This window comes from Lutjanus erythropterus, chromosome 20, assembly GCF_056507025.1.
Source record: "Lutjanus erythropterus isolate fLutEry1 chromosome 20, fLutEry1.hap2, whole genome shotgun sequence".
Taxonomy (NCBI): domain Eukaryota; kingdom Metazoa; phylum Chordata; class Actinopteri; order Lutjaniformes; family Lutjanidae; genus Lutjanus; species Lutjanus erythropterus.
The window spans coordinates 6,487,049-6,515,024 of NC_139336.1; the positions used below are offsets into that span (position 1 = coordinate 6,487,049).

Here is a 27,976-nt window from a genome sequence, read left to right on the forward strand (position 1 = left end):
TTAGAGTGGTCTCTTAGACCCAGGAAACATGGATAATAAATATTTTAAGGAACAAAGTTCTGATAACCTTCTTTTTTCTTTCCTTTCTATTATTTCAAGGTAGTTACACACTTATAAAGTCTGTCATGTTATATGTCTTTTGAAATGGTAGACAGATTTTGCAATGCATATTTTGCATTTTTAAAATCTCTTTTGAATACACACTTTACACACATATAGTCGTGTGCTATGACCTTCATTGTCAGTCCTTTCATAAAGCTTAATTTTATTCCTCCCATATTTGTATTTATTCATTTATTTCCTCCTCTTCTTTCTTTTACTTATTCTCAGCTTATTTTATATTATTTACATTATTAACATGGTTCTCTGTCTGTATCTGTGTGTGTGTGTGTGTGTGTGTGTATGGAGTTAGATATTTGTGTGTACAGTCCTATCTGTTCAAAAGGACAATAAATACAGTTTAAAAGGATGAGTTTATGTTAATGGTTTATTAATGAATCATGCCAACATTTCAGTTAATTGGAAAATAAAGAATTTAAACGCAAGATGAGTTATGGGCAATTCATTCATGTTTATAAGTAACATTACTGTTAATGTTTGTTTATGAACTGGCCCCAGGCTTCCTGTCAGTTTGCAAAAGTGCCCTCAGGCAAAGCAACCTGAGTGTCCCTGTTCCAAGGTAACCCAAACACAACAATTCTTTTACACTAATTAAAACATATGTATGAATAATATATTACATTTCTGGCACATTCTGCTATTAAAACCCTGTAAGTCTTACACACTGGACCTTTAAAGTGCAGTACTGTGGTTGGCTGCTCTCCTGGTGTTTATGGAACCAGATGTGCATTTACCAAAGCAGCCAGTTAGTCTTCATCATTTAAGTTTTTTCTCTTTTGAAACCGAAACATACAGTTTGAACAAACTTGATGCCATATTTTTGAGGCTTGTTCTTGTGTGTTTTTGAATTGAGAAAGGGATCATTGCTGCCCCCTTGTGGCTGATGTTGGGAGAAAAACAGCCACTACACCTGTGGTTCTCATCTGCAGATGAAAAGGCTGCAGTTTCAGGACCGCATTTTCAGAACCCTCGTTTTTCACCACAGTGCCACCTACCTACACAATACACTTAATAATATTCAAATCCTTCAGAATCTGCATTAAATATATTTTGTCTGGACACACATGGGTACAAACTGCTACTTGACTACATGGTGGAGGCATACAACCACGATGTAGTTTGTACTGTTTTCTTGAATCTGTTTGTTGCTCTGTTAGTCCCTCTGGGGCACTTTTCACATAGATCAGGTCTAGATTATACTTAATAAACTAATAACTGATAATAAATACACTGCAAGGCCAAGGCAATGACTCTGTCTTTATTTTCCCTGAGTATAATGAGCTAATTCTGCTAATTATACAAATTGCAAGTCTTCCACCAAGTCGAATTGTAAGGCAAAGCAGTATTTGGATGGAATAAATCTTTAAAACTATAAGTATTTGGAAAGAAACTAGTGTTAAACTGGAATAAGGCTTTAAAACTAGAAGTTGTTAGACTGTAGAGTTTTAGTGGAATGACTCTTTAAAACTACAAGCTGTCAGATGGTGGTATTTTGGTGGAATTAACTTTTAAAACTAGAACTACTGAATCAGAAAGTAGTTTTTGGGTAGAATAAACTATATGTTATTGGACAGAAAGAATTTTGGTGGAATAATCCTTTAAAAATATTTAAATGGAATAAGCCTTAGACACACGACTGAAGGATTTTGGTGGAATAATCCTTTAGATCTATGCATTGTGAAACAAAGTAGTATTTGGCTGTAAAACCTTAAAAACTACAACAAAATATCCGAATGAAATTCCGTCTTGTTTCCACATTTGCAGTCATACATATCACTAGGTGGCGCTGTGGTGACAAACAGGAGTCCTAGAAGTGCGGTCCTGAAACTGCTGCCTCACATGCTGCAGGGACATACAGCACTGTTGACCCACGCTGCACTGGTTGTGTTCTGCTGTCCAGCCACAGGGGGCAGTAATGAGCCCGTTTTTAAACACCAGGTTGTGGTTCCGCAAGAGAAAAGGCTTCCAGGATGAGATGTTGCATCATTTGTTTGCTTCCAGTTCCTGTGTTTCTTCTTCATTCTAAAATCCTGTGTCCTCAGTCTGTACTACAGCAGGCTGCACACTAACTGTCTACATTATATACAACATACAGTTTGTTGCACTATGCTCTGATAAACAAAATAAAGTCAACATCCTGTTTTGAACTAACTGTAAATGATGCAATACCAAGTCCCTCATTACACTGCTACAAGCAGAGGCTGAAAACTTAATGAAGCTCCAGCAGCTGACGTGTGAGAGTCGGCTGCTGCTTCAACGTCTTAATGCACAAACTGACCCAAATTCTCACGTCGACTCATTCACTGCATCTTCCATTCATGCTGATGTTTTGTTTGTTTGCAGGCAGAATCAGCTTGTTCATTAACTGATTAATTGATCAACAGGAAATTCATGGCCAAATTTTTACCAAAAAACAAAACAATTTCTGGTTCAATATTACCTAATGTTTTATAGACTAAATTAATTATTAATTTATCATTAATCATTAATCAAAAATTATCATCTATTCTTTTTACATTGGGAGAGGTGACATTTTTTTTTTATAGGACACTACATGGGAAGCTGCAACCTCAATGTCTGAAAACAGAAGAAAAGGACTCCACATTCTCCTGAATCCCACCTGTCAGTGGCACAGATCATAAACCTCTGGCTAACACTTTAACTAAGGCTCATGTCTCTTATTTCTGTGATCTGATGAATAAACTATTGCAAAAATTAGAGCAAACTGGGAGAATGAACTGTAGACCAGCCTGTCAGATAAATCACAGGGGGGTGAACTCATCCTCCTCCTGTGTTCAGCTCAGTCTGATTCAGAGGTGTTTCAGAGTTTATTATAGCAAAGCCAAAAACAGAAGAGGACAAACGTAACTGATGCTCACTTTACCCATGTGATCTGACACATATGTTCTGGTTGAGCCCTAAATTAAGTTTTGGGAGTCATTTTTCACCGTGGTGTCTGAAATACTACAGACCCCAATATTCAAACTGTAACTGTCTGACATGCACACTGTAAAAAAAAAAAAAAACTGAGAGAACTCAAAAATTCAAGGTAATGTACTGTAATAGAGTTTTAAGGTTTGGACTCAAGCGTTGAAGTTTTGAAATATGTAAAAAAAAAAGTTTTGTTAATTTACTTTTCTTCTTTAGATAAACTTGAATCTTTGAATTGTAGAATCTCAAAACAGATTGTATTTGGAAAAAAAAAAGTTTTACAGTGAGCCTTATTTGTCATTATTTGGGTGCTTAAAAATAAAATTTTGTTCAGTTCAATGAATTTACTCTATAATGTTGGAAATACTATTTTGTGGGGCTTCTAAAACTTAAAAATTCAAGTTTATTGAAAGAGGACAAATAAATTATCTCAAGAAAAGATTATAAGTTTGTAAAACCTTAAAACGTAAGAGTTTGAGTTACAAATCTATGTCACTGCAAAGTTTGCTCCACTTTTATATATAAAAAAATTGCAGTGTAAAAGAATTCTTCTGCTGTGGAAATCCTCTCTATGCTCATGTTTTAATTTTTAGAAAAACATGGGAAAAAGTATGCCAATTTTCCATAAAAGGTTCCTGTCATACTTCTGGCTGTAGTTATTTTGACAGCCTGCCTGCCAGTGGAATTTTACAGTAGAGGTTTTGGTCCTTTCTGTGAAGCACGTATCTATTTATGGATGTATGTGTGTATCACTGTGGGTGTTACAGTATGTACATGTTCCATTACTGGCCTTACATTCTAAGTTTAGGACTCTCTGCAGTACTCAGCAGTCTAGGTGCAATGAATGACTCCTTTTTTTGTTATCTACTTTTTAAATACTAATTAATTTCTTTGTGCTTTCATTTTCTTTTTATCTCATTTCTATACCTCAAGAAAATATTGTAAAAACTGAAAATGCCTTGTGTGTTATTTTTCAGTTTCTTCAATAAAGTGTTGTTAAAAAAAAAAAGAAATGAAAAAAGACAACAGAACAACAGGAAGCTCTAGATAATCCTTTATACATTTGCAATATATATTTCTGTAGAAAACAATATATTTACATTTTTACAGGTACTTTTTTTTTTTTTTACAATACATACAACATTTACATATAAATATAGAGTGATTTACAGCAATAAAGTCAGTGCTGTACAAAATGTTATTGCAGAATGTTGACGTTTTTTCAGTTGAGAAAAAAAAAATCCAGATTTCTTCATGTTTTATTTGACAAGGTGCATCATTTATGCTCTGGTTTATTTCTTATTAATAAGTGAGATGTCTTCTATACTCCATTACATTAGAGAAAGTACAAAATTATCAAGCCCAAACACCTGATTAAGAGCCAGTTTAAATGAATTATAACTGAATGAGACTCAGCAAACAATTATCTTTCTCCAGAATCGCCTACTCCACCTTCAAGAGCGTGCATTTCACCACCAGGTCACAGGGCACGCAGCTCCCATGTCTGAAAAATGTCAACACACCGTTCACCTAACCCACACTCGCACTATGCTAGAGGTAAATGTATCCCACAATTCACCTCGGCCTCACACCAGTGCAGAGAATAATCAGTACAGTTTAATGACAAAAATCTGGATTCAGCTTGAATATTATTCATCATGCCAAACTTTTACAACATTAACCACATGTTGAAAAGGCTTTCTGGCGGCGTCTCATACAGGCGCTGAAGGGACACTTGTGTAGAGACAGTGGGGGACGTGACAAAGACCTCAGTGTTTGACAGCCTGGGACGAGAACAGGCTTCAGCCCCAATATCAAAAATCTGATCATTTTGATGAGACTAATGAGAATAACAGCACACATCTGACATTCTAACAAATAAATATTAAATAGACGATTTTATGAGTTTTACAAATCCTAAATACAAACATTCCAGAATAACATTTTATTATGTCTGTTTTACATAGAAGAGGCTGCTGTACTTCTGTGATGGACAACTGGATTAATGAATGTGAGAATATAACTGTAATGATGTATGGTTGATTTGTGGAGTCATAGAAGTGCCATAAAGTGCAATAAACCTGTAAAAGAAGAAGCTAAATGTGGAAATATAAAAGAATAATTATAAGCATTTTTATTCATTTTCACATTTTTTGTTCACTTATTTTTGCATGTATTTACACATATATATTTTAAGAATATACTTATTTCTTTTGTATATGATTGGCTCTTTTTTTCTGTATAACTTTTGAAATCTTTTATATATTTATTTTCACTGTTGTTTTTGCAGCTGCAGTATTCATACATGCAGGAACTGAATACTGGTCCAGGCAGGAAGGCCCGCCTAAAACCAGATGATTGGCAGCTGGAAATAATGAGGAAAAACAAATAGTTTAAAATAATAAAGATAATAAATGATATATAAAAATAAATCAATTAAAAAATATAGAGGAAAGGGCGATAAACAAATACATAAATAAATAGATAATAGAAATAACAGAAAAAAATGAACAGATATTTGAAAATGCATTATAATGCTTTTAATTATTCTTTTATATTTTGTTATTTGTGTTTATATTTCCACATTTAATTATTCTCCTATTTATTTCTTTTTATATTTCAACCTTAATTTGATTATTCTTTAAGAAATTTATTCTATTAATGGCTGTGACTCCATATAATTTTACTTACTTGTGCTTTAAATTAAAATAAAACTGGCTGTGTGAGCTCTAATAAACCTCAACATGCTTCTTGCAGTCTTCAGCACCTGGATGCTTCTTTTGGCATTTGAAATACATCACACAGGCAGAGACTTCAACAAGTGAGAGCAAAAGCACCCAAAGGAACCTCAGGAGAACACATGACAAAGACAGATTCCCAGGATCCCACCTGAACCCTGATCTAAAAGCTTCACTGGCTTTTTTTTTTTTTTTTTTAAAGCTGTCATTTGGTGCCAGAGCGCCCCTCTGTGGTCAACACACATTTCATCCACCTCACTAGCCATCTGACCATCATGTCACATTTTCCCGTTCACACCATTTGTTCAGTTTGTGTAAAGCAGCAGGAATGTTTCAGACGCAGCAGGTGTCTGATCAGTTTGGACTTTTGGTCCGTTGGCGAGTTTGTTTGACTTTTAGAGGAAGTTTATCTTTGTTATAACTTAAATCTTCCCTTATTAATTGAGGTGTATTTACAGGAACTGCTGTTTTCAGTGCACAATAGAGGATTAGGATGATTAGTTTGTCTAAAAATCAGTTCATGCATGTTCCACTGACTGTTGATTGCTGGTGGTTTTGTTTCTTGTCATTGTGACTGACATAAGTTGCACACAACAAAATACCTTTGTGGTGCATTCAGGTGTAACAGCAGATGAAAAATGTGTTTTCTTTTCCACAGTGAGAGGTACGGTCTGTTTTCACGTGTTTGTTCCTCTTTGGTTTCCAGTTGTATATTTCTGTGTGAGCTGACTGTGTCGATCAGCTGATCATTGTCTTTGTGTAGGGCTTCTGCAGGCACAGCGAGCCGTGGTGAGGAAGAGGATGGCTGTAGTAGTGTTCGATCAGAGACGACAGAGTGGGGAAGGGCACCTCGCTGTCCAGAAAGATGCAGTCGTCCTGCCAAAACAGCCACAGTGAGCAAGAGAAATTAGCTTTAAGCCTCATTTTGACTCATAAATAATTATAATTTTATACATATGTATGGGCTACAATAAGAGAGCAGCAGGTTTCTTACCTCTTGAAACAACCGATAGTTTCTGGCTTTGCCTATACTGACATCCCACACCACCAGCACCTGGAAAACACAGACAGATGATTTTATTAGGACTGTTTGTCAGGATTTCACAGACTGCAGATAAAATAGAAGTTCATCTTTGACCTGAACACAAGCTGTATTCACAGAACCTTCACACTCAACTCAACTTGCATTAGAAAAGTATGCAGTTAAATCAACTAAAGAGCAAAAAAAAAAAAAAGCCTATTAAATAGTTTGTTTTTAAAATTAAAAATATATAATTTAGTCACAGAATTGTATAAAAAAATCCTAAAGATATCAGAAAAAATCATCTTTGATGCAACAGTCACAGGAAATAATCCTCTCAAAATTCATAAACTTGTTTTACACAAACTCACAGTTATTGTGTTCACTATTTGGGTTAATTGTACAGTTCAGAAATGTATGTTTAATGTATAATGTATGTTTTGTATTTAAATCAATCAATCAATCATTAAATTGTGCACAACAAAGGAAGAAATGAATAAACCTATCAACGAGCATAAAACATTTAGAGCTACAACAATAAATCTATTATTAATCAGCTATTAAATCAATATCCATATACTTTTACAATAGATTAATTGTTCTGAGACACTTTTAATTGAAAAATCTCTGATTTCAGTTTCATAAATGTGAAGATTTTCTGGTTTCTTTACTCCTCAATGACAGTAAACTGAATATCTTTGAGTTGTGGACAAAACAAGACATTTGAGGATGTCATCTTGAGCTTTGATCAACATTTTTCACCATTTTCTGACATTTCATGGACCGAACAACTAATCGATCACTTGTAAAAACAATTGACAGATTAATTGATGATGAAATAGCCCTAAAAACACTATAAATAAATAATAAATAATTTCACCATATTTTATATTGAGGTAATCAAAAAATAAAGGAAAGTAATCAAGTTACATTACTTTAATATTGTGATACTTGGTTCACATTACTGACTACACTTTTTGACAGGTAATTAGTAACTGTATTGGAATACATTTTTAAAGTAACCCTCCAAACCCTGGATATAATATAATGTAATATTGTACCAAATTACATTATGTAATATTATATAATATGCTATATCCATTAACCACAACGCTAAGGCACAGACGAGCTTTAAGTTAAATGCTAACTGAAGTTAACAGGTATAATACTAATGCTATGTTCATCATCTTAGTTTAGCATGCTAACAGTAACTAAATGTTAGCATGCTGCCAAGGCTAATGAGAACATCACTAGTTTTGCAGGTATTTGGTCATAAACCAAACTACTGCGAAAAAAAAAAAAAATTTTGACCTGACGGTGGTGCTGGAGGAAAAGTCAGAGATATTTCAGTGTGGACCAAAGTTGAGGACTGACAAACATACTGACACATGGCTGAAAGTGTTCATGATAGTGATGTCACTTCTGTTCAGATTTACTCATTGATAACATCAGTGTTATAACTACGAGGAAATTTCTGCAGCGAAGGACAGCAAACTTTTTAAAATCAGCGAACAGAGCGGCTTTTTATTTGTTACCTTTGCTGTTTTGGTTCCTGAGTTTCTGATGCCGTACAGTCCGTCCTGCAGAGAGACGGTGCTGTCCTTGAATAACCTGCAAGCACAAACAGCATCACAGGTTACACACAAAAACATGAAAGTAAATGTTGTGTCTCTTTTTTCACATCACTTTCTTGGTATTAGCTCTAGTGAACTTCTGCTTAGCAGGTGTGTTTTCTACTGGAGGGCTATTTAATCTTACAGCTCTGTTTTGTAATAAAAGTGAATGTGTCATACGTACTTTTCTACAAAGCTGGTTTCATTCGTGTCAATGAACACAGACTCTGGAAGCTGAACCTGCAGGGAGAAACACCCGGTTACACACAATGCAAACAGTGTGTTTACTGGAGCAATGGATGCAAATAAGGTAAATTAAGATTTTGAGAGGGAAAAATGTGTTCAAAAATCATAGTTAAAAAACACAAAAATCTAAGCTATTTGAGCAAAAAGTTTGTAAATGCTTTGAAGACACACACTTTTAAGTTACAAGACTAACAGTTGTCCTCATGACTTCAAGTATATGAGACCGTGAGGGAGTTTTGAAATGATTTCTGAACATCTTTTCAGAAGCGCAAACTCTTATTGATCCATACATGAGCCCATACAACCGAGGTTTAAACCAAACACAACATTCCTGTAGATTAAAATTTAATTAACGTTCCTTTTCTCAGCCCCAGCTGTCCTTGTGGATGCTGTGCTCTTTTGGTAGATACGTACACCACATTTTCATTTCATAAGCATTTAAAGGCATATTTAGGAGTTTTTATGGAAGTGAGATTATGTGAGGTACTTATCCATAGTCAGTGTATTAGCTACAGTAGATGGATGTCGACACACACCCAGTTTGGAGAAGCAGCAGGAGTACTGGTGGAGGAAGCTAATCACTGTACTGCTGTGGACAGGGTCAGCAGCAAAATGTGTTTTAGCCACTTAAAAAAATCAATATCAGTTCAAGTGTACGCCAGACTTGCCTCTTTCTGGCAGGAAACAGCTGTTATATAAGCCAAACATCACTTTCTCCAAACCAACCAAACTCCATAGGTGAAATCAGCAATTTAAGCTCGCAGAACGCAGAAGTTTCTGGTCTACCGCTGCCTTATGTCGGTTAGTTTGTTTGTGTTACTGTGTAATTTTGGTGTTTTAAAGGGTTCATTTGGAGTCACACAATAACACAAACAAACTAATCGATCAAGGCAGCGGGAGACCAGCACCTCCTGTGCTCTGTGAGATAAAATTATTGGTTGGGAGTTTGGTTGCTTTGGAGAGAGTGATATGTTGCTTATATAGCTGTCATAAAAGGCAGCAAGGTAAAGTGGTGAAAATATTATAAATACAGCACATTGTAAAGCTTCCAACACCAGTACTCCTGCTGGTGGTGTGTTCACTGCCATCTACTATAGGTAATTCACTGACTATGGATAAGTACCTCACACAGCCACACTTTAAATAATCTGAACTATCCCTTTAAAGCAACATCTATACACTAATTCTGACGATCAATATTAGTTGTCACATGACTTCAGTCTCTCTTACGTTCTCGTAGTCGTCATCGGAGTCGTTTCCTCCGCTGCGACCGGACGAGCCTCGTTTCTTCCTGAACTCTGCGGGCGTCTCGTCTCCCAGCGAACGGAAACTCTGGCCGTCTGGAGACGCTCTTCTGGGGGGAAAACACGTGTCACTGAGGAAACTTCAACCAGATTTACTTTCTGTGTTTTTAGAAACGTTTTGTTTTTGTGAGTCCAACTTACTGCAGGGGGGCTCCTGGCTGCTTGGGCTTGGCTGAGGGCAGCAGCGGTTTGGCTGCTGGTGGAGGAGGTTTCGGTATCACTGACTTGTTGTGCAGTCCAGTTTTAAGCAGCGGAGAGTGTGGAGCATGTCCAGGTATTGGTGGGTGACTGGAAGACATCTGGTTGGGGGACAGCGAGTCTGACATCACAGGTCTGTGTGGGAATAATCCAGTACTCACAGAGTGAGGACTCGGCAGGCTCGGTAGGCTTGGCTTGCTGCGGTGGTTGCTCATCACCCCATGTTGGTTGCTGCCCAGCGATTGGCTCCCTCCAACATTAAGGGCAGAGGTGGAGGGACCATTTAGGACCATCCTGGTCTCTAATTGATCGCAGATGGGCAGAGTGGCGGGGGATTGGACTGATACAGACAGCTGATTCCTCCAGTCTCTCTTGTCATTCCCGGCCCCCCCTATTGAGGTCGCCCTGCTCTGAAGAGTCCTCTTGGCGTTGGGGGGAGGAGGAGGCGGGGGGGCGGAGGACAAGGACTTTTGCAGGTGGGGGGCAAAGGGGAGAGGCGGAGGAGGGCCTTTGTTGGGGTCCTTCAGTATAGGGGGAGGTAGGACAGGTGGCGGGGGCTTTTTGGGGAGCGGGCTGTTTGGGATTCTGTGTTGCAGCGGGACGGGAGGAGGGGGACCTTTGTGGAAACTTTGACTGGATTCTTGACGGAGCTGGAACGCTACAGGCACTGGGGGAGGAGGGTAGGAGGGCGGCGGCCCCGTGGGTCGACCTAGAAAGCAAAAAAAAGGGAGAAGAAATTAGACTTTTTACTTTTCTGTTGTTAATTTTTCTTTCCCTGCATGTTTATTGGACTTCATGTTTTGCCTGCATGTAAAACTGTTCTCAATAAGTCTCTAGTTTTAACCAGTTTTGTTGTTCAGATTGTTTAAAGGGAGATCTGTGTTAACTGACTAACTCCACAATTCAGTACTACAGAACTAAGAGTCTCACCTGTAGATGTCGGCGAGCATTCACTGTCTGGCTTCAGATAGTCTTCCTCATCGTCATCATCGTCATCATCACCATAATCTACACACAGACAGGAGAGATAGCACAATTTAGTAACACACAGGTGTAACTAGTGCGCAGTGCCTATATGTATTCATATAGGTGGTCTCACCGTCCTCTGTGTTATCGACGGGGTGTTTAATATCCATGGGCTTCTCAATTGTGCCATAGAAACTGTCAGCATCTGAATCAGAGTCACTATTGAAACAAAGAAAATGTTCTCATTAATTCACAGACGGATAGAAAATTCACAATTTGTTCGGCGTATTAACTTGCTGACTTGAAAACTTTTAGCCACTAGTCTCTCTGCTGTTAGCTGTTGTTGCTAAATGTTAGTTTTAAGCTACACTTACCTGAATTTTAAACATCATGATTGTCGTCATCATGAATTGGGCTAATTTATAAAAGAGGGCACTTTTATTTATTTATTCTTTATGTTATTCATTAGCCTGTGCCATGTACCATCTCAGTTAGCCAGCTAGCTAAAAACTGGTTTAGCTATTACAAAACAGAAAATAAATCCTAGGCTATCCTTAAAAACCAGTTTTTCTTAGGCTACTACAACAAATTTGAATATATAAAAATAAAATGAATAAAATATCTTGGTTAAAGATCTATAAATGTGTTGATTTTGGAGGCAATGGTGGACAAAAGTGTGGTGTCTCCATTGCCACATTACATCAAAAATCAAATCATCTACAGAAAGAGCTTCTTTTTGACAGCTTAACAAACTTTAAACTGTAATGTTGGCTGAGAAACTGTAAACTCTTTTGGTCTGTGGGCTGTAAATCTTGACATTTGATTTTAAGGACAGTCCTACCTGGTGGCAGGATCACTATAATGAAAAGCTTTTACATGAGCTGCTCATGTCCCCACTCTCAAAAACAGTGTGTGTTCTGAATAAAAAACCCCAGGCTGGTAGACTACTAATCAAAAACAAGAGGCCGTTTTAATTGCCTACATAAATTATAAATTAGCCTGCAGAATTAGTTTCTTGACAACTATAAGAGCCATTAGTCTGCTGGGAAAAAGTTGCAAACCTGCAATAATTAGTTTGTTAAGTTCCCAGCCAAACGTTAATGACAACAGAGGTCACACTGATAAAGGAGGATGTCTGTCTGTGAGAAAAGAGAAGTGACTTTTGTAAAGTTCTTTCATTGCATTTTTATCTTCACTTGTGCTTGGGGTTTTTTTTATATCATAAAGTTAAAGTCATGGTTTCAACACAATTATACGTGATAGATTAGATATTCTGTGTCACCAATAGTGTGACACCACAGTCTACAGTCTACACTGTGTTGTGAAATATGAGGTGGTTTACTGAAGTTACCTTGGAATGTGGCTCTCTTTTCTGTCGTTATAATGATCTATCTCCCTCCGCAGGTATCGCATCCATTTCTGCAATAAAAAAAAAAAAAAAGTCAATACATGGTTGGTGTGTGTGTGTGCACGTGTGTGCATGTGCAACTGATAAAAGTGTTATCTGTATAATTTGGGCCTCTTCACACTAAAGTAAGTTATACATTAAAAAGACATAAAGGTATTTTGGTTGAAAGATAAAGCTGTATTAATTTCATAATACACACACACTGAATATGTGAGTATATATAGTAAGGGTGTGTTTGTTCTCACCCTCCTCTCGTCCTCGCTAGCTGCAGAGAAAAACCATGTCCTATGTTTTTTACTGAAGTGGACGATCTTAAAAGGAAAGACGTTGCTGGACGTTGTCTCCTCTGCTGCTCTCATGACTCTGTGGAAGAGAAACATTTCATGCTGTGGAATATTTCTGTCCTTTAAGGGAAAATATGCAGATCACAGCTCTATTTGTGAGCCATTCATCCTCGTGGTAGCAAAGCAAGAATATCAGGCCACCCTAATAAACTACCTCGCTGCTGTAACCTGCAACTGACTTGATTGCAGGACTTGATTGAGGTCACATAAAAAGAATATTCTGACTACTGATATAGTGGACACACACACATGTTTACAGCAGTATATGGTTGATTAGCAACCTGAGTCTTAGAGGATGCTTATAAGAACAACATGACTGATTGAGGCCTCTCAGCAGCTGAAGAATGGTCACTGACCTGTTGTAGCCGTTGAGAGAGAACGCCCCCTGTGGTGCAGGAGAGGTACTGCTCTTGAAGTAGTACACACAGCCCTTGTGGATGATGGTGTACCTCAGAGGCCCTGTAAGACAGGCAACAGATATTCAGACTGTCTGTAATGAAATTGAACATGGGAATAAATAGACAGCACAGACATTCTTCTTATTACATAATTTTTGATATGAACTCACATTTCATGAGACTGAACTGGCTGCCTCCTTTCTTGTGGAGGTATCCCGCGGTGGAAACTCCTCCTGGCATGGTGAGGAGGTTCTGAGCCCCAATGGCTCGCATTGGCACCGGCCAGCACACCTCTGGAGACGACATGGTTCTACCAAAGAGGGAAGGAGAGGATGGTATTAGCATCACGGTGTAACAGCTCAATCAGTGAAGACTGTCAAGTCAAGATCATGAAAATGCCGACCTGAATGAATGTAGGTTTTATCCAATATCATTATTGAAAAAGGTTAAGTTAATCACCACTCAAACTTGGTGAAATCTTTGCTCGTCAATCCAGTCAATCCATGAGTCACGTCCCACCAAGCACCTGACATCATTTCAATGTTATATTTTGGGTCATGGCCTTTATTTAACCCAATAACAGATGTTGAAAATTGGGCCATATTTAGACCTTTCACTTTCAAACAAAATCTGACATAGATCGGACACCTTTGAATAATCATATTTTCATTCATCATCCATAACTGCTTATCCTTGACGGGGGGCTGGGGCCTATCCCAGCTGACATTGGGTGAGAGGCAGGGTTCACCCTGAACAAGTCGCCAGTTCATTGCAGGGCTGACACATAGTGACAGACAACCACTCACACTCACACCTACTGGCAATTTAGAGTCACCAGTTAACCTATTATGCTGCATATCTTTGGACTGTGGGAGGAAACCGGACCACCCAGAGAAAACCCACGCAGACGCGAGGAGAGCATGCAAATTCCGCACAGAAAAGCCCAATCCACAAACTCCCCAGTGCCCCAGCTGGCTAGGAGATTCGAACTTAGGACCTTCTTGCTGTGAGGCAGCAGTGCTAACCAATGTGCCACCATCGTATTTTCAATGACATAAAAAAAGATGTCTTTTCACCTTTTGCTTCCAACCAAAATCAAACATTTTTTAGGCGACTGGCAAAGCCATCTTTCAACCAAATTTTGCTCGGTGGGATCCACTGGCAGCCAAGACCAAACAAACACAACAATTCAGGACCAAATCCTCTCAATGTGACCGCTGCTATGAGCCACACCTGCTATAAACATACCCACCTAATCCATCTCTCTGAAAACACCAAAATAAAGCTGCAAGTGTTGATGGTCAGGGTCCAAGTAGATTGTAAGCATAGGGATGCTCATTTCTTGACAAGAACCCACCACATGCATGAATTGCAACATTATTGGCAAGGATTTGGTCACTTGCTGATTTGAACCCTGAACCTTTGTATCCTCAGAGAGAGTGACTTATTGAATGATCCACTGGGAAAAAAAAAGAAAAAACATCTGGAATTCATTATATCCTCTCTAAAAATTCTCCAGAAAGGTCTTCACTATCCCGGTGTGACCGTCTCAGGTGTTGCCTACCTCATCTTGAGCCTTTTGTTGATGCTCTGAACAGCAGCGCTCTCCCTCAGCCGGCTGACCGTGGAGGCTAACACTGTGTGTGCGAACGCCGGCAGCAGATCCATGACAGAGACGTGGAACAGACAGCCGACCGGACTCAAACTTGCTCTCGTCTTTCTGTCCTTAGTGGGTTCACTGTAGCGTCTCATCAGATCCGAACTGAGAGGGATTAGTCTGTCTGGTTCCCTGCCTCCTCTGATCACACTCTCTGTTCATTTCCCTCTCTGATGCTCTCTCCACTTCTGCTGATCCCTCTTTCTCTCTTTCTCTCTCTTCAGCTGCCTTTGTTGATTTCTATCTCTCTCGCCCGCCCTCGCACATAAACACACTTTAACTGAGATAGTGCACTTACGCAAACACATCCATGCACATTTCTACACACAAACGTTTAGTTCAGACAGGAAACACATTATGTCCTGAGTAATTTTGCAGGGACTGAAGACAGAGGTCAGCATAGTCAAAATAAACATTCCAAGTGAAGTTCTTCATCCTCTAATGTGTTTATGAGCAACTTCCAGTCTATCAACAGCATCTACTGACCTCAGAGGGAGAAAGAGGGAGGGTGTGTGTGTGTGTGAAGCCCTGGAATGATGAACTCCACATTTACCAGAACTTCTTGCCAAGCTCCACTCCCTCTCACTGAGATAAAAACCTGAGGGAATGGCTGTTTGTCCACTTAGCGTTCTGGAACACATCTTTCTTCTCCACACCTGCTTTAAAGTGGTAGTTCTGATTTTTTGAAGTGGGGTTGTATGAGGTACTTATCAACAGTCAGTCAAGAGTATTATGTACAGTAGATGGCAGTCGACATGCCCTCAGTTTAGGGATGCAGCAGGAGTCCCAGTGAAAACAAGCAACAAAAGTTATTTTAGACACTCTCACTCTCTCCAAACCTACCAAACTCCTTTGACGAAAACTGTAATTTTACCTCGTAGAATACAGGAGTTGCTGACCTACTGTTGCACCGATCAGTTAGTTTGTTTGTGTTATTGTGGATTTGGTGTTTTAAAGGGTTAGCACAGATTCAGAAGTCACACAATAACACAAACAAACAGACTGAAGCAGTGATAGACCAGCAACTCCTGTGTTCTGCGAAGTAAAAATTTGCTGATTTTGCCAATGGAGTCTGGTTGCTTTGGAAAGAGCAATATTTGGTTTATATAACGTTGGTTTCCTGTTAGAAAAGGCTAAAAAACTTTTTTTAGGCTGACCTTGTCCACAGCAGGACATTGCTTAGGTTCCTACACCAGTACTTATGCTGCATCTCCAACCTGTTTGTGTCTTGACCACCATCTACCGTAGGCAAAACACTGACTACGGATAAGTGCCTCACACAACCCCACTTCAAATAATCCGAACTGTCCCTTTAAGTGTGAAGTGACCTTGACATGCATTGACTGGCAGGTAGACATGATATATGACAGTGTTACATTGATTCTTCCCATCAAAATAAGTTGACTAGTTAAGGTTTCAGTATGTTTCAAATGAACCAGGTTGTCTAAAGGTAAAAGTGTGTATAGGTCTGTCCACACCAAGAACTATAACTTTAACTATGAAATTATTGTTGTAAAAATGGTTCTAATTCAATTGCATGGTGGAGTTAGTGGGTGGTGCGGTCTGGACTTGAGGCGTGGTGAAAAGTCTGCTGTTGTGACACAGGTGAGATATGATGAAACACATAAATGCGGATAACAGCAAACACTTTCAAACAGTCTGTCACTGAGGGCCTTTGTGTCGCTGTACACACAAAAAGGTGTTGTGTAAAGAACTGAAAGAGCGTCAGAGAGGACTTCATCCCCCGTCTGGTGACTTTGGAAAGTTACATAAGTTGTAACCACGTGATGTCACCATTCTTGCACCCTGCTCAGAAGAATTCAGAAAGTGCAATGTTGTGTCAGGCACCATGAATTAAAAAAACATGAAACATGGGAGTGTGGACGGAGGAAGGGAGGGAGAGCTGAGAGCTGATAAAAAATGGAAGCGAAAAACCTGCCAGAGACACAATAAATCACCGCAGCTGTTTGTGTCTGACCTCTGAGTGACCTGCTAGGTGTGTGTGTGTGTGTGTGTGTGTGTGTGTGTGTGTGTGTGTGTGTGTGTGAGGACTGCTTTTATGATTGTCAAATTGGATGTTTTCTGATAACACACAGACAAGCAGATAGTGGTGTCCGTTCTGCAGTTCACTGAACTTCATCTCAGTCTGAGCGAGGTCAAAGTTCATTTCAGGTCAGTTCAGCTGCTTATCATCGATTCGAGGATATCCCGAAGTTCAGCTGCAGCACATGAGACACGCAGCCGACAGACAAAACTGAAACAACATGATGGCACGCTGACTGTGAACTCAGCATTTTCATGTTTTATGTAGGAAGAGGCCTGAAAGCCTCCGTTTCAGTGTTATTCCTTTCTCCACTGACAGAGGAGGAAGATTGCAGGAGACAGAGCAGGGAGACAGAGACAGAAGAGGGACAGGGGACGCACAATAAATCACAAGGGTGGAGCTGCTGCATTTACAGCTCTTCTGACCTTTCAACTGTTTTCATCTTTAACTCTTTAAACAGTTCATCTGCTTTCAGTGCTTACATACCTTCACAGTTCATCTAGCGTACTCTTTAAATTCAAATTCAAAATGTTTTCCATGAGTACACTTCAACTGATTTCAACCTCGTTAGGCTGGTACACTTCAAAACAACCTTCAAATCAATCTGACATTTTTTTGTTCTGAAATCTGAAACTATTACATGAGAATATTTTGAGGAGGAAATCATAATATTGTGAGAATGACGTTGAAATTATGTATAACATTTCAAGATAAGAGAGTATTGTTTTACAATTCTAATATTGTCATTAGAATCTAAATGATACTGGAATTTTGGCATCAATGTCGATATATCAGCCGATAAAATATACTCATTAATACATATTTTCTGCAATGATCCATGTGGTAATAATAGACATAATATAAGATGTAGCTATACATTAATTAAGACAATCAAAAACATATTCTGTAAACTTTTCGTATATATTGCAACACACATATGTCAATACTGATATAGATCAACATACCATCACACTGGTGGGGCTGTAGTTGTAATATTGCAAGAAAAGTCAAAATATATTTTGTGTAATATGTGATTTGTTTGAAACTGAAACTGCTTACAAAATATTGTGACTTTTTGCTCTCAAAATCTCTTTTTCTATTTTAGAATGTTAAGAAAATAAAGTTGCAGTTTAGCAAAAAGCTAATTATTTTTCAAAAATGTGATATCAAAGAAAAATAAAATGACAATTTATTTTCTATATGATTTTTTTTTTTATCTCAGTTTTTTTCTCTCCCAGTAGAGGCTCTAATTATTATTATGATCATTCTTATTATTTTTGCAGGTATCTGAGTTTCACAAAGAACACTTAACATATAATAATGAAATAAGAATGCCAGAATTTTAATCAGATTTTGTGAGGCAACATATGCAAAAACTCATCTTTTCTGGAAAAATGTACAAAATTAACAAATACTTGAAAAAAACAAAACAAAACAAACAAAAAAAAAAAAACTAAACAGAAAAGGGAACCCCGTCCTCGACGAATGAGATTCACTGTGTTTCTTGTGTCAGATGAGGTCACTCCCTCCACTCAGAGGAAATGATGAATGACACACTGAAAGACAAACTTTCTATGTCAGCAGGGCTACAGGATTTCTGGGTATTGAAACTTACCCAAACAAGTTCCTCTTACTGCAGTACAGAGCCACTAACATGACAAACTGCCCATCGGAACTTATACTTTCCACAGGTCACATGTACTTCTCCTTACATCACAATTATTATGACAACAATACTGGTAATACCCTGGACACGTGAACTCACTCACTCAGCTTCATGATTTATTGTAAACAGCTTGCATAAAAACTTTTAATGTGTACTGTAAAGAATTTTGAGCTGGTTCAACTTAAACATGCAAGTTATCTGAAGTTAGGAATAATTACACTGTAAATAAAAAGTGCTGAGATGATTAAAAATTTATTTTAAAGGCAGCTTACTGCAGCAGATTTTTGACTTTTGAGCACAACTCAAACTGTGACGTACTGAGAAAAGCAGAAGTTTTGCTGACTGATAATAGTTGAGATAATTTACCTTTCTTCTTCAAATAAACTTGAATCTTTGACTTTAACCTGATTTGTCATTATATGGGTGCCTGTAAATTAAATGGTTTTAAGTGAAAATATTATTGACTTTCACTTCAATGACTTTATCTAATCTTTTTTTTTGGAAAATACAGTTTTGGGGGGTTTCTAAAACTCAAAGATTCAATTTGATCTAAATAGGAAAAGTAAATTATTCCAGCAAAAGTAGTTTGTTAATAGTAGTGGTAGTTTTTCCAAACTTAAGAGTTTGAGTTGGGCTCAAAATACAAAAATCTCAGCTTTCTCAACTTCTTCGTTTTTACAGTGTCATCTATCTTAATAGTCCCTTTTTGTAGTTTTATTTGAGTTTTGTAAAACACATTGGGTTAAGTCAACTGAACTTGAGAAAACATTCATTAAGATATTAAATTAAACTGACATCTGGTCAGTCAAAAATTACAGACTAAATGGACGTCCTTTTAGATTTTCTCAGTTTGGGGTGTCAGGAGAATTCTAAGTCTCTAACAGTGCATGCTGGGAGATATGCTAATATGTTGTGTCTGATAAGAAACATTGTTTTGACTGGTAGAAACATTTTGTATTCAACATAACACCATTTTGGTAATGTTAAGTGAAAACAAATTATTGACTATATGAACATAAAAATGGAATACAAATTTTACAACCATTTTAAAGTTTATTCAACAACCAAAATTTTCTTGAACAGTATTAGACTATATCGGCTTTATAAATCTTAATAAAATGAACTCAAAAATCAAAACTTTTCGACTTAACATAAAAGAAAATGACAGTTTTTGTAGTTTTCTCGTCATTTTGAGAGTCCTGATCATTTGTGTGGACTCATTTTATGTCATGGATGAATTGGAGTTTACAGTGAGCTGAAAAAACTCCATGGAGGAAACAAAGTCATTCAGAATGACCCACTACACTTTTGGTAAATATATATGTGTATATAGTTCTCTCCTAAAACACATTTTGGTTTGTTGCTGTTATATTTAAAAGGAATCAAAGTGTGACGAGGCTTTGAACCCTCTCAACCCGTTACTGTTTTTTTGAACTTCTCCATCCTGAACCCTGCTGATGTTTTAGTGCCAGAGATGCTAATCAGAGAGCAGCTGTTTGTCAGGAAGGGAAGCACAGGAGCTGCTCACATACCAGACTCATTCAAACATATTTCCTCCCTGGACACACACACACCCACACACACACACACACACACACACACACACACACACACACATGCATGCACTCACTGTCAAACAATGCCTGGGTTCAGACAAACAGTGGTTTAAAGTGGCCTCCATTTTTCATCTTGTAACTCTATATTTTCAGGGACTTTCATTGAAGACACTGCATGGAAATCAACTCAAAAACACGGTGGACGCTTGGGGCAATTACCGTAAACCCTCAAAATAAACGTCAGCTTCTCAATCATGACTGTCCCGAGTTTGCATAGCAAATCGGCCAAAATGACAGCATAATCGTCAGTGCTGTTTAAATACTAAAATATTACTTCATATTTGATCTGAACCAAAAAAAAGCCTAAAATTGAACTGACTTCTAGAAAATAAATGCCGAATAGTGTCTTTTGAGGATGTGTAAACCTCTTATCTGTGTCAAGTGTGTAAACCGCTTCTCTTTAACAAAGAAAAAGGAGTGCTGCACTGGATTTAACAAGAACAGACTAATGGTGACCAAAGTCTCTTGAAATGGAAAGTACTGCAGCTGAGAGATGGAAAAACCCCTGAAGAATGACATCGACATCATGACAGTATTCCTGTTAAATTTCTTCATGACAGCATGACAGCGGCGGGGGAATACAAGACATATTCCTTCATCTCTATATTTCTTTGTAAGGTTAGATACAGTCCAGTGTGAATGTAGCAGGACATACATTTTGAACTGCAGGACATTAGATTTTTTATACATCACAAAATCATAACAGAGACCCAACAGTTCCCACCATGAGCAAGCACTAAGGCGACAGTGGCAAGGATAAACTCCCTTTAAAAGCTGCTTCCATCCATATCAATGGAACGGTGTAGCCTTGTTATACACAGAGTCCCAGTTTTATTGGACATTAGGTGTCAGATTTTTGCAGTCAGTGTCTGTCTGAAGTGACTCATAGACATCAGCAGACTGATGGTATCTTTCCCGTTGGGCTGCAGCCAGTTTCACTTTGTGCTGGTTTTAGGAGGTTCCGTGTCTTTCGTCTGCTTTGCATTAATATCAAAAATGTAGTGAAATGACAAGTTTCACCAACCAAAGGGTTAGGGCAGCCTGTAGGGTAAAAGAGTCCAGGGTAAAAGAGTCCAGGGTAAAAGAGTCCTGCGTACTTTAACAAAGTATTTCCCAGTCTTTTTTTCTGAGGACCTGCTTTTCTGAAAATGACAAACCATCGTGACCCAGTTGACAATAGGCCTTGTCAATACATCTTGGGAAGAGTTTCATGCATAAATGAATATTCCTGACCATTTTTACTGCCATTTCCACATTACCTCTGGGTTACTGAAAACGTTGAACTTAGGTGGAATTAAGAGACTCTCGTTTTTGCCTCTCATTAGCAAAACAGTATACATTTTAAATCTTAAATCTGCAGAATTTCTTTCTTAGTCTTGTATTTATTTGGCAACCTAAACAAAATCTCCAGTGACCCACCCGAGGGCCCTGAACCAGTCTTTGAGAATGATTGGTTTAACCTGTATGGATGTGAAAACTATCAAATTAAATAAAGTATCAGCACTTCAAATTTGCACTGATTATTTCATTTGTCGTGTTGTGTGTGTGTGTGCTGCTGTAAGCCAAATCCTAGGTTGAAATTTCTGGTCGAAATTCAATCCCATTTTGTTTCATTTATAGGGTTTTGGCATGTAATGATGTATTTTCATCTATAACCAGAAAAAAAAAACTATATATATATATATATATATATATATATATATATATATATATATATATATATATATATATATATATATATGTATATCTTGCATCACGATCATAGTTATGTCATAGCTATGGCTGATGTGAAAGGATCATTTTTGAAAGTAGCCTATATATTATATATTCAATTTTACTTGTTCTTTTACTCACAAAAAACATAGAATAGTGGGGAAAAAGATAGCCAGAGAAAGACCTGGCTTCACTCATACACACTCTGAATAAGGGGAAAAGAACGCCCTGCCATGTTTGTATTTCTCTAACCCTATTGCTACCGCCCGGGGTGGTGCTAAACCCAGGATGCAGCAGCAAAATAGTGTCCAGGGCGAATTTGTCTTGGTGGAACATTTGCACGTCTGGAGGCGAGCCCACGCATTACGTTGACTACATGACTGCAAAAGAAAAGGTAACAGCTGTTAGCTTGTTTATGTTTGCATTAGTGTCAGGAATGGATGCTAAGATGCTGACTGAAACAGGTCGCCCAGCGGCAGGCTTGTGCCCGCAGAGTGCATCCGGTGAGTCAGACTAGGAGAGCCAGACCTTCCTTCCTGCAGACCTTCATTCTCAAACTCCTGTAAGGACAGCCTGTAAGTCCCTGCTGGGCAAAACCCAGGAAGGAAAAAGGTCCATGAAACAATCACTGTTGCTCATAAAGCTTATTGCTCTGAGTGCGTGACAACAACTGAATGTGATGTAAATGTGTATTTTAAAAAAAAAGAAATGAGACTGTAATTATGAAAGTGATAGGGAAAACATCACAACGGTTGATAAAATGTGATTACTGGAGATTTCCTGGGTTACACGGCACATTTCCCACTAAGTCTGACATGTCATCTGGTTTCTAGCAATACTTATTGTGGTCAGACAGTATTCTTGGTAACCATGAGATCATGGATGTGATCTCTCCAATGGTACGTAACCATTAGCAAAATCCCCAATAGGCCTAATAGTGCCATCTCCGTGACAATGGAGCAAACTCCAGCAATATGGCTGAAAGCTTAGAAGTAGAACAGGCTATTCTATTGTGCTGCTTTTATGCAGCATTCCCTAAATGTTTGGTTAATTATTTATGAGCCAAAATAAAATAAAATGTACGTCTACATTCCACTTCAGCGTCTATGATGGTGTGACACAGCTGCCAGGTGTCTGCTACAAAAATGTCTGTGGCTAACCAATGCTCCTGCTGTGCAGTGAGCGCGGTGTGTGTTTTAGGCTCAGACCTGATAATCAAGCCCCCAACTGCCTCTGCAAGACGCTCTCGTAAACGCTCAAGCCCAGGCTGATGGAAAGGTCAGAGGTTAACCGCTGTCCCCCCAGGTGCAGCAGATGCAGAGAGACGTCCGTTCTGCCCAGGAAACAGACACCGTCACACAGAGCTGCGTCTTTACCTACGACCCGCTTCCTGTTCCCCTCGCAGACCGACCACAACAGTTCCTCCGCTGTTCCAGCATCGACTTGAATTTGTAGGTGTGAACACATGAATAGAAAGTCAACGTTAGCAGGTTTAGAGGGGTTTTATCTGAACTCTGGCAGTGTTTCCGCTTCCACTTAGGGTTATTTGTCCAGATGAATGATTAACAAGGCTGTGACAGAATGTGTGCACGCTGACCAAATGGAAGGAAAATGAAAACCTTGACTTTTCACGGTATTGTAAACCATTCAGCAGAGGGGACCTGTACATGCTCCAGAGAAGACAAGAAGCATTTTGGATTCATATGCTACAAACACAATTGCGATCCTGTAGTAGATAAGGCCCTTTTCCATTTCGTATACAATGGATATTGTTTTTATGATGGCAAAAGCTTCCTCCACTCTCACCTGCTCTTTTACCCACAAAACATGCACAGTAGCCAGAGGAACGCCCTGAACAAACTGCATCCCCACTATTAGACTTGGGGGAGCAAATGTGTACTTTTCCATCTCCACTTTTTGATCACAGAGAGAAAAAAAACCCCACAAAATGAAACAAAATATTCCACAATGAATCATCGTAATAACAGTTGGTCTCTCATTACCACGGTCTGCTTTTACTAAAGTAGGGCAGCTCACCAACGTGGGCTGGTAGCAAACTGAGGCGACAAAGTCCAAAATGTAAAGTTTGCTGAGGAAAACAGCTTCTTTAAGGATTATATTGATGCCGAATTGACAAGAATACTGTCAACATATGACACCTTTCATTTTGTGTTTTCAAAGTTATGCGTTTTTATGGACATGTGAGAAATTGTTAATATTTCATATTTTTTAAAGGGAGTTTGGTGTAATATTTCCCCTGAGAGTGCAAGCTGCTAATTTGTATATTTGCAGCTTGTATATATAACATTGCCATACTTTTAACTATAACTAGGCACCCGTGGCCCTGAATAGACTTTTTTCACAGCAGCCACACTGATATGAAATAGTAGGTAAACACAGGTGTTACCAGTGACACTTATTAAGGTCCCGTTCTATTTAACATATCAGGGTCTTTCCAGTGAGCAATACCAGTACCTTGACTCTGTCTGACCTGAATGAAACAGAATCGTTATTAGTATCACTGGTCACACCTGTGTACTCTACTTTTTCATGTCAGAATGGCTGCTGTGAGAAGTTTCTGTAGAGCCCGCAGACCCTCCTCAACAAGGTGCACTAACCAGAGAGGTAAGGGCCTGACCATGAGACCACGACAGAGCGTCTAACCATAACCGTAATATGTCTAGAAGCTGAAACCGCGTAACGCTAACATGAACTTTTCATGAATGACGAAACTTTTTGAATTGAATTTTGAACACATTTGTGAATTGCTTACTTTTAATGGGAAAATATTACAGTATGCAAGCACAGCTAACAACAACAACATTTAGAGGAAAAGGTGACGTAGCTATGATGCTCATCTTGGTTCATTTATTAAAATTCACACCTCTAAGTGCTGCCCACTTCCTTTCAGCACCCATGACAGCACGCACCATGGTCAGCTTGCGATCTGAAGCAAAAAGTTTTGGCCACTGTTCTACTTTTACCAGGCTACATGAGCAAATTTGGCAATAAGACAGACAGATGATTTATTATGAACAATATAAACACTATATTATATGTTATAAAAAATCTGATTCTGATGAACCACAGGGAGTCATTGGAGAGGGAAGAAAGAGCTGCGTGCTGCTCTAGAGCCACAGGTTGCGCACCCCTGGACATGACCTTCATAGACAGTGTTACCAAATCACCCTACATGAGATTTAAAATGGTCCTGGTGCTCTTTGACTGAATGAGTTTTACCCGACGGGGGTCTGAGAACCGCTGTTAAAAGGAATGCAAATGGCTGACCAGTGCGTGGGATTCTCTGGTTCCTTTTTGTTAACCAAAAACAGAACAGATACAGAAAGTCAGATTTTACTACACACACACACACACACACACACACACACACACACACACACACACACACACACACACACACACATCTGCAGCAGTGGACTCATAGAAAGCTGAAATAGTAAAAGCAGGTCCTCTTTGTCTACCTGTGGCTTTTCCTCTACATCATTACTTCCCGTGTCCAAATATGGCTCTGCAGCTCTGCAGGAACTGCACGGCCGACATAGTTCCAATGGCTACACACACACACACACACACACACACACACACACACACACACACACACACACACACGCACACACAGCAGAGGGCTTCCACTATGACTTTTCAGAGATAAATCATCATACTGTAGCCGTGTTTCCTTAAAAACCACAAAGATAACAGAGATAATGAGGCAGAGAGAGGTAGAGGGGGGAATAAGAGGCAGGAAGAGAGAAAGAGACAGTGTTGAGATTTTGCACTGACTGACAGGCCCACCCTCCCTCACCCCCCAACACGGGGTCGAAAAATGAGAACACATTTCCTGTAAGTGTTGCCTTTTCTCTGCTCTGCCTCCGACACCAACCTCGCTGAGGGATCACCGTAGCAACAACTGACAGCTGACGTGACTGGGGCACGATCACTGTTATTATCAACGTCATGATTTTCAGAATGAAATTATAAATCTGGCTCTGAGGTGATTTGTGTCTGGTCAGGCTGTGCCAGGCTTTAGATATACAGGTCTACAGTATAAAATAACCAAAAACTGCAGAAAATGAGACCTTTGGCAAACTGTATTTTAACTATTTGCTGCATATGTAAATCAGCACAAAAACACAGTGTTCTCTACTCAAATGTCAGGAGAAAATTGATATTTTGCATGTCTTTTCAAAGGTATTGTGATGGTCTGACAGTTGTCAACTGTCTGCCCAAAATGATGCAATGTTTGTGTCTTGTGGGGAAAAAAAACCATGAAGTCCCCACAGTATGACTGTACAGTGGGTATTTTGTCATGGTTACCCTGCTGTTACACTGGTGGAAACCATTTTTTAAGGGTTGGGCTAAACTGATTATTTTAAGAAACCTCAGATTTAAAAAATAAGAGTTATTATGTAAAATGTACAGCGAATTGAATGCTTTAAATATAGTTTGATATATACACAGAACGTGACTTGCTGCACAGCCTACTTTCATTTGTAATACTCTCCTTACAATGTGGTTACATTATATTCAGCCTCTGTAATCAGGCCTCACTCTGTATAACAATCTCATAGTACACAAGTTTAATGACCTCTTACCTTCTGTTTTTGTGTTGCTCAGCTTCAAACTGATCTCTGCCCTGCTAAAGTAGATCCTCCAACAATGGTACTTGTTTTATCCCGCACACTTGGTGCCTATAGCACCAAACTGTTTCCTGCATTCTGCCAAAGAGGAATCTTTTAGGAGCAAAGGTCGATGCAAATAAACTTGACTTAACCCAACCACGCAGAACTCTGACTGTAGTTTCTTTACGTTGTGTCATTCTGCTTGACTGCACAGAGATGGAGTGAGTGTAGAAAGTACAGTATGCGTCACTACTGCTGTTACAATATTGCTCCTGAACCTGCTTGAAATGGACATTGCTCATGTCTATTTCGAGGACATCTGGAGCAAATTCATGCCACAAATGGACTGTGAGAGTGTTTACTGCTGACTGACCAGCAGGCTTAACTACTGTGGCCTGAAAGGTGCTACAATAGAAACAGCACAATGAACAATTCTGGGTTAAGAGCATCAGCAACAACTTCAAACATGGAAATAGATGTAATGTGACAAGATTCTTTAATGCAAAAATTCTCCAACCACGATTCACAGCTCCTACACTCCAATCAAGAGGCAAAGGCAAAGCTGACGGGAAATCCCTCTGTTGCTTTAATGACCTCTTGGGTAACCGGTAGAAACCTTACCAAATCAAAAAGCAACCAATGATTTAAACCTCCAGCTGAGTGGTTTTGCAAGGCACACTGAATACCTACGCTGATCAAAAGAGCCAGATATTTGAAACCACAAGGGATCCCAGATAAAGACAGAAACCACCCAACAAGATATCCCTACAACCCTTCAAACATGTCTTAGAATTGGTTGCCAAACCAACGCAGGTAAGAACAACCTCCAGTCAACTTATGTGGGAAATCATCCATACATTAACTAAAAAGAAATGGACATCAGAGACAAGATGAAAAACAGAATATGAGGCCAACAACACAAAGTATGCCAGGCTCATGAAGAAGCAAGACAACTTACATCACATCCCTCTGTTCCCGGATACACATCCTGACGCTTGGCTTGGAGCTCCGCACAACTGACTTCTTCTTCCTCACGGACGGAGCGGACATGTCAGAGGACATGACAGCGGCAGCACGGCGTAGTAAACCACCATACTTTTCAACCGCGTGGAGCGACGGATGCACGGTCGGATGAACCGAGTGCAGAATGAATACAGGCACAGATTCGAGATGAAAGGAGTGGTTAGATTTGGAAGAGTAAGAATACAGATCAGTGAAAGAAAAGATGGAAGAATAGATGACTAGAATAAAGATTAATGTCAGAAAATAGACAAATAATTAAAGAAGTGGATAGATGGGAAGATAGAACAATCAGTCGTGCTGGTTAGGAAGTCTGTTGGAGGTCTGAGCACT

At 39.0% G+C, this 27,976-nt stretch overlaps 1 protein-coding gene across 1 annotated transcript; it reads right to left on the reverse strand.

Moving 5' to 3' along the window:
• Window positions 1-5,995: 5,995 nt before the first annotated feature.
• On the reverse strand, window positions 5,996-27,976 carry sh3bp2 (SH3-domain binding protein 2). The gene is made up of 13 exons (XM_084745891.1): window positions 27,582-27,976; window positions 13,458-13,597; window positions 13,246-13,348; window positions 12,791-12,908; window positions 12,489-12,556; window positions 11,271-11,356; window positions 11,102-11,179; window positions 10,115-10,880; window positions 9,900-10,023; window positions 8,608-8,663; window positions 8,346-8,421; window positions 6,784-6,843; window positions 5,996-6,665 (listed from the first exon to the last, which is right to left on the reverse strand). Exons 1-13 carry the CDS (start codon window positions 27,683-27,685, stop codon window positions 6,528-6,530), a joined length of 1,917 nt encoding a protein of 638 aa, XP_084602017.1. The 5' UTR covers window positions 27,686-27,976; the 3' UTR covers window positions 5,996-6,527.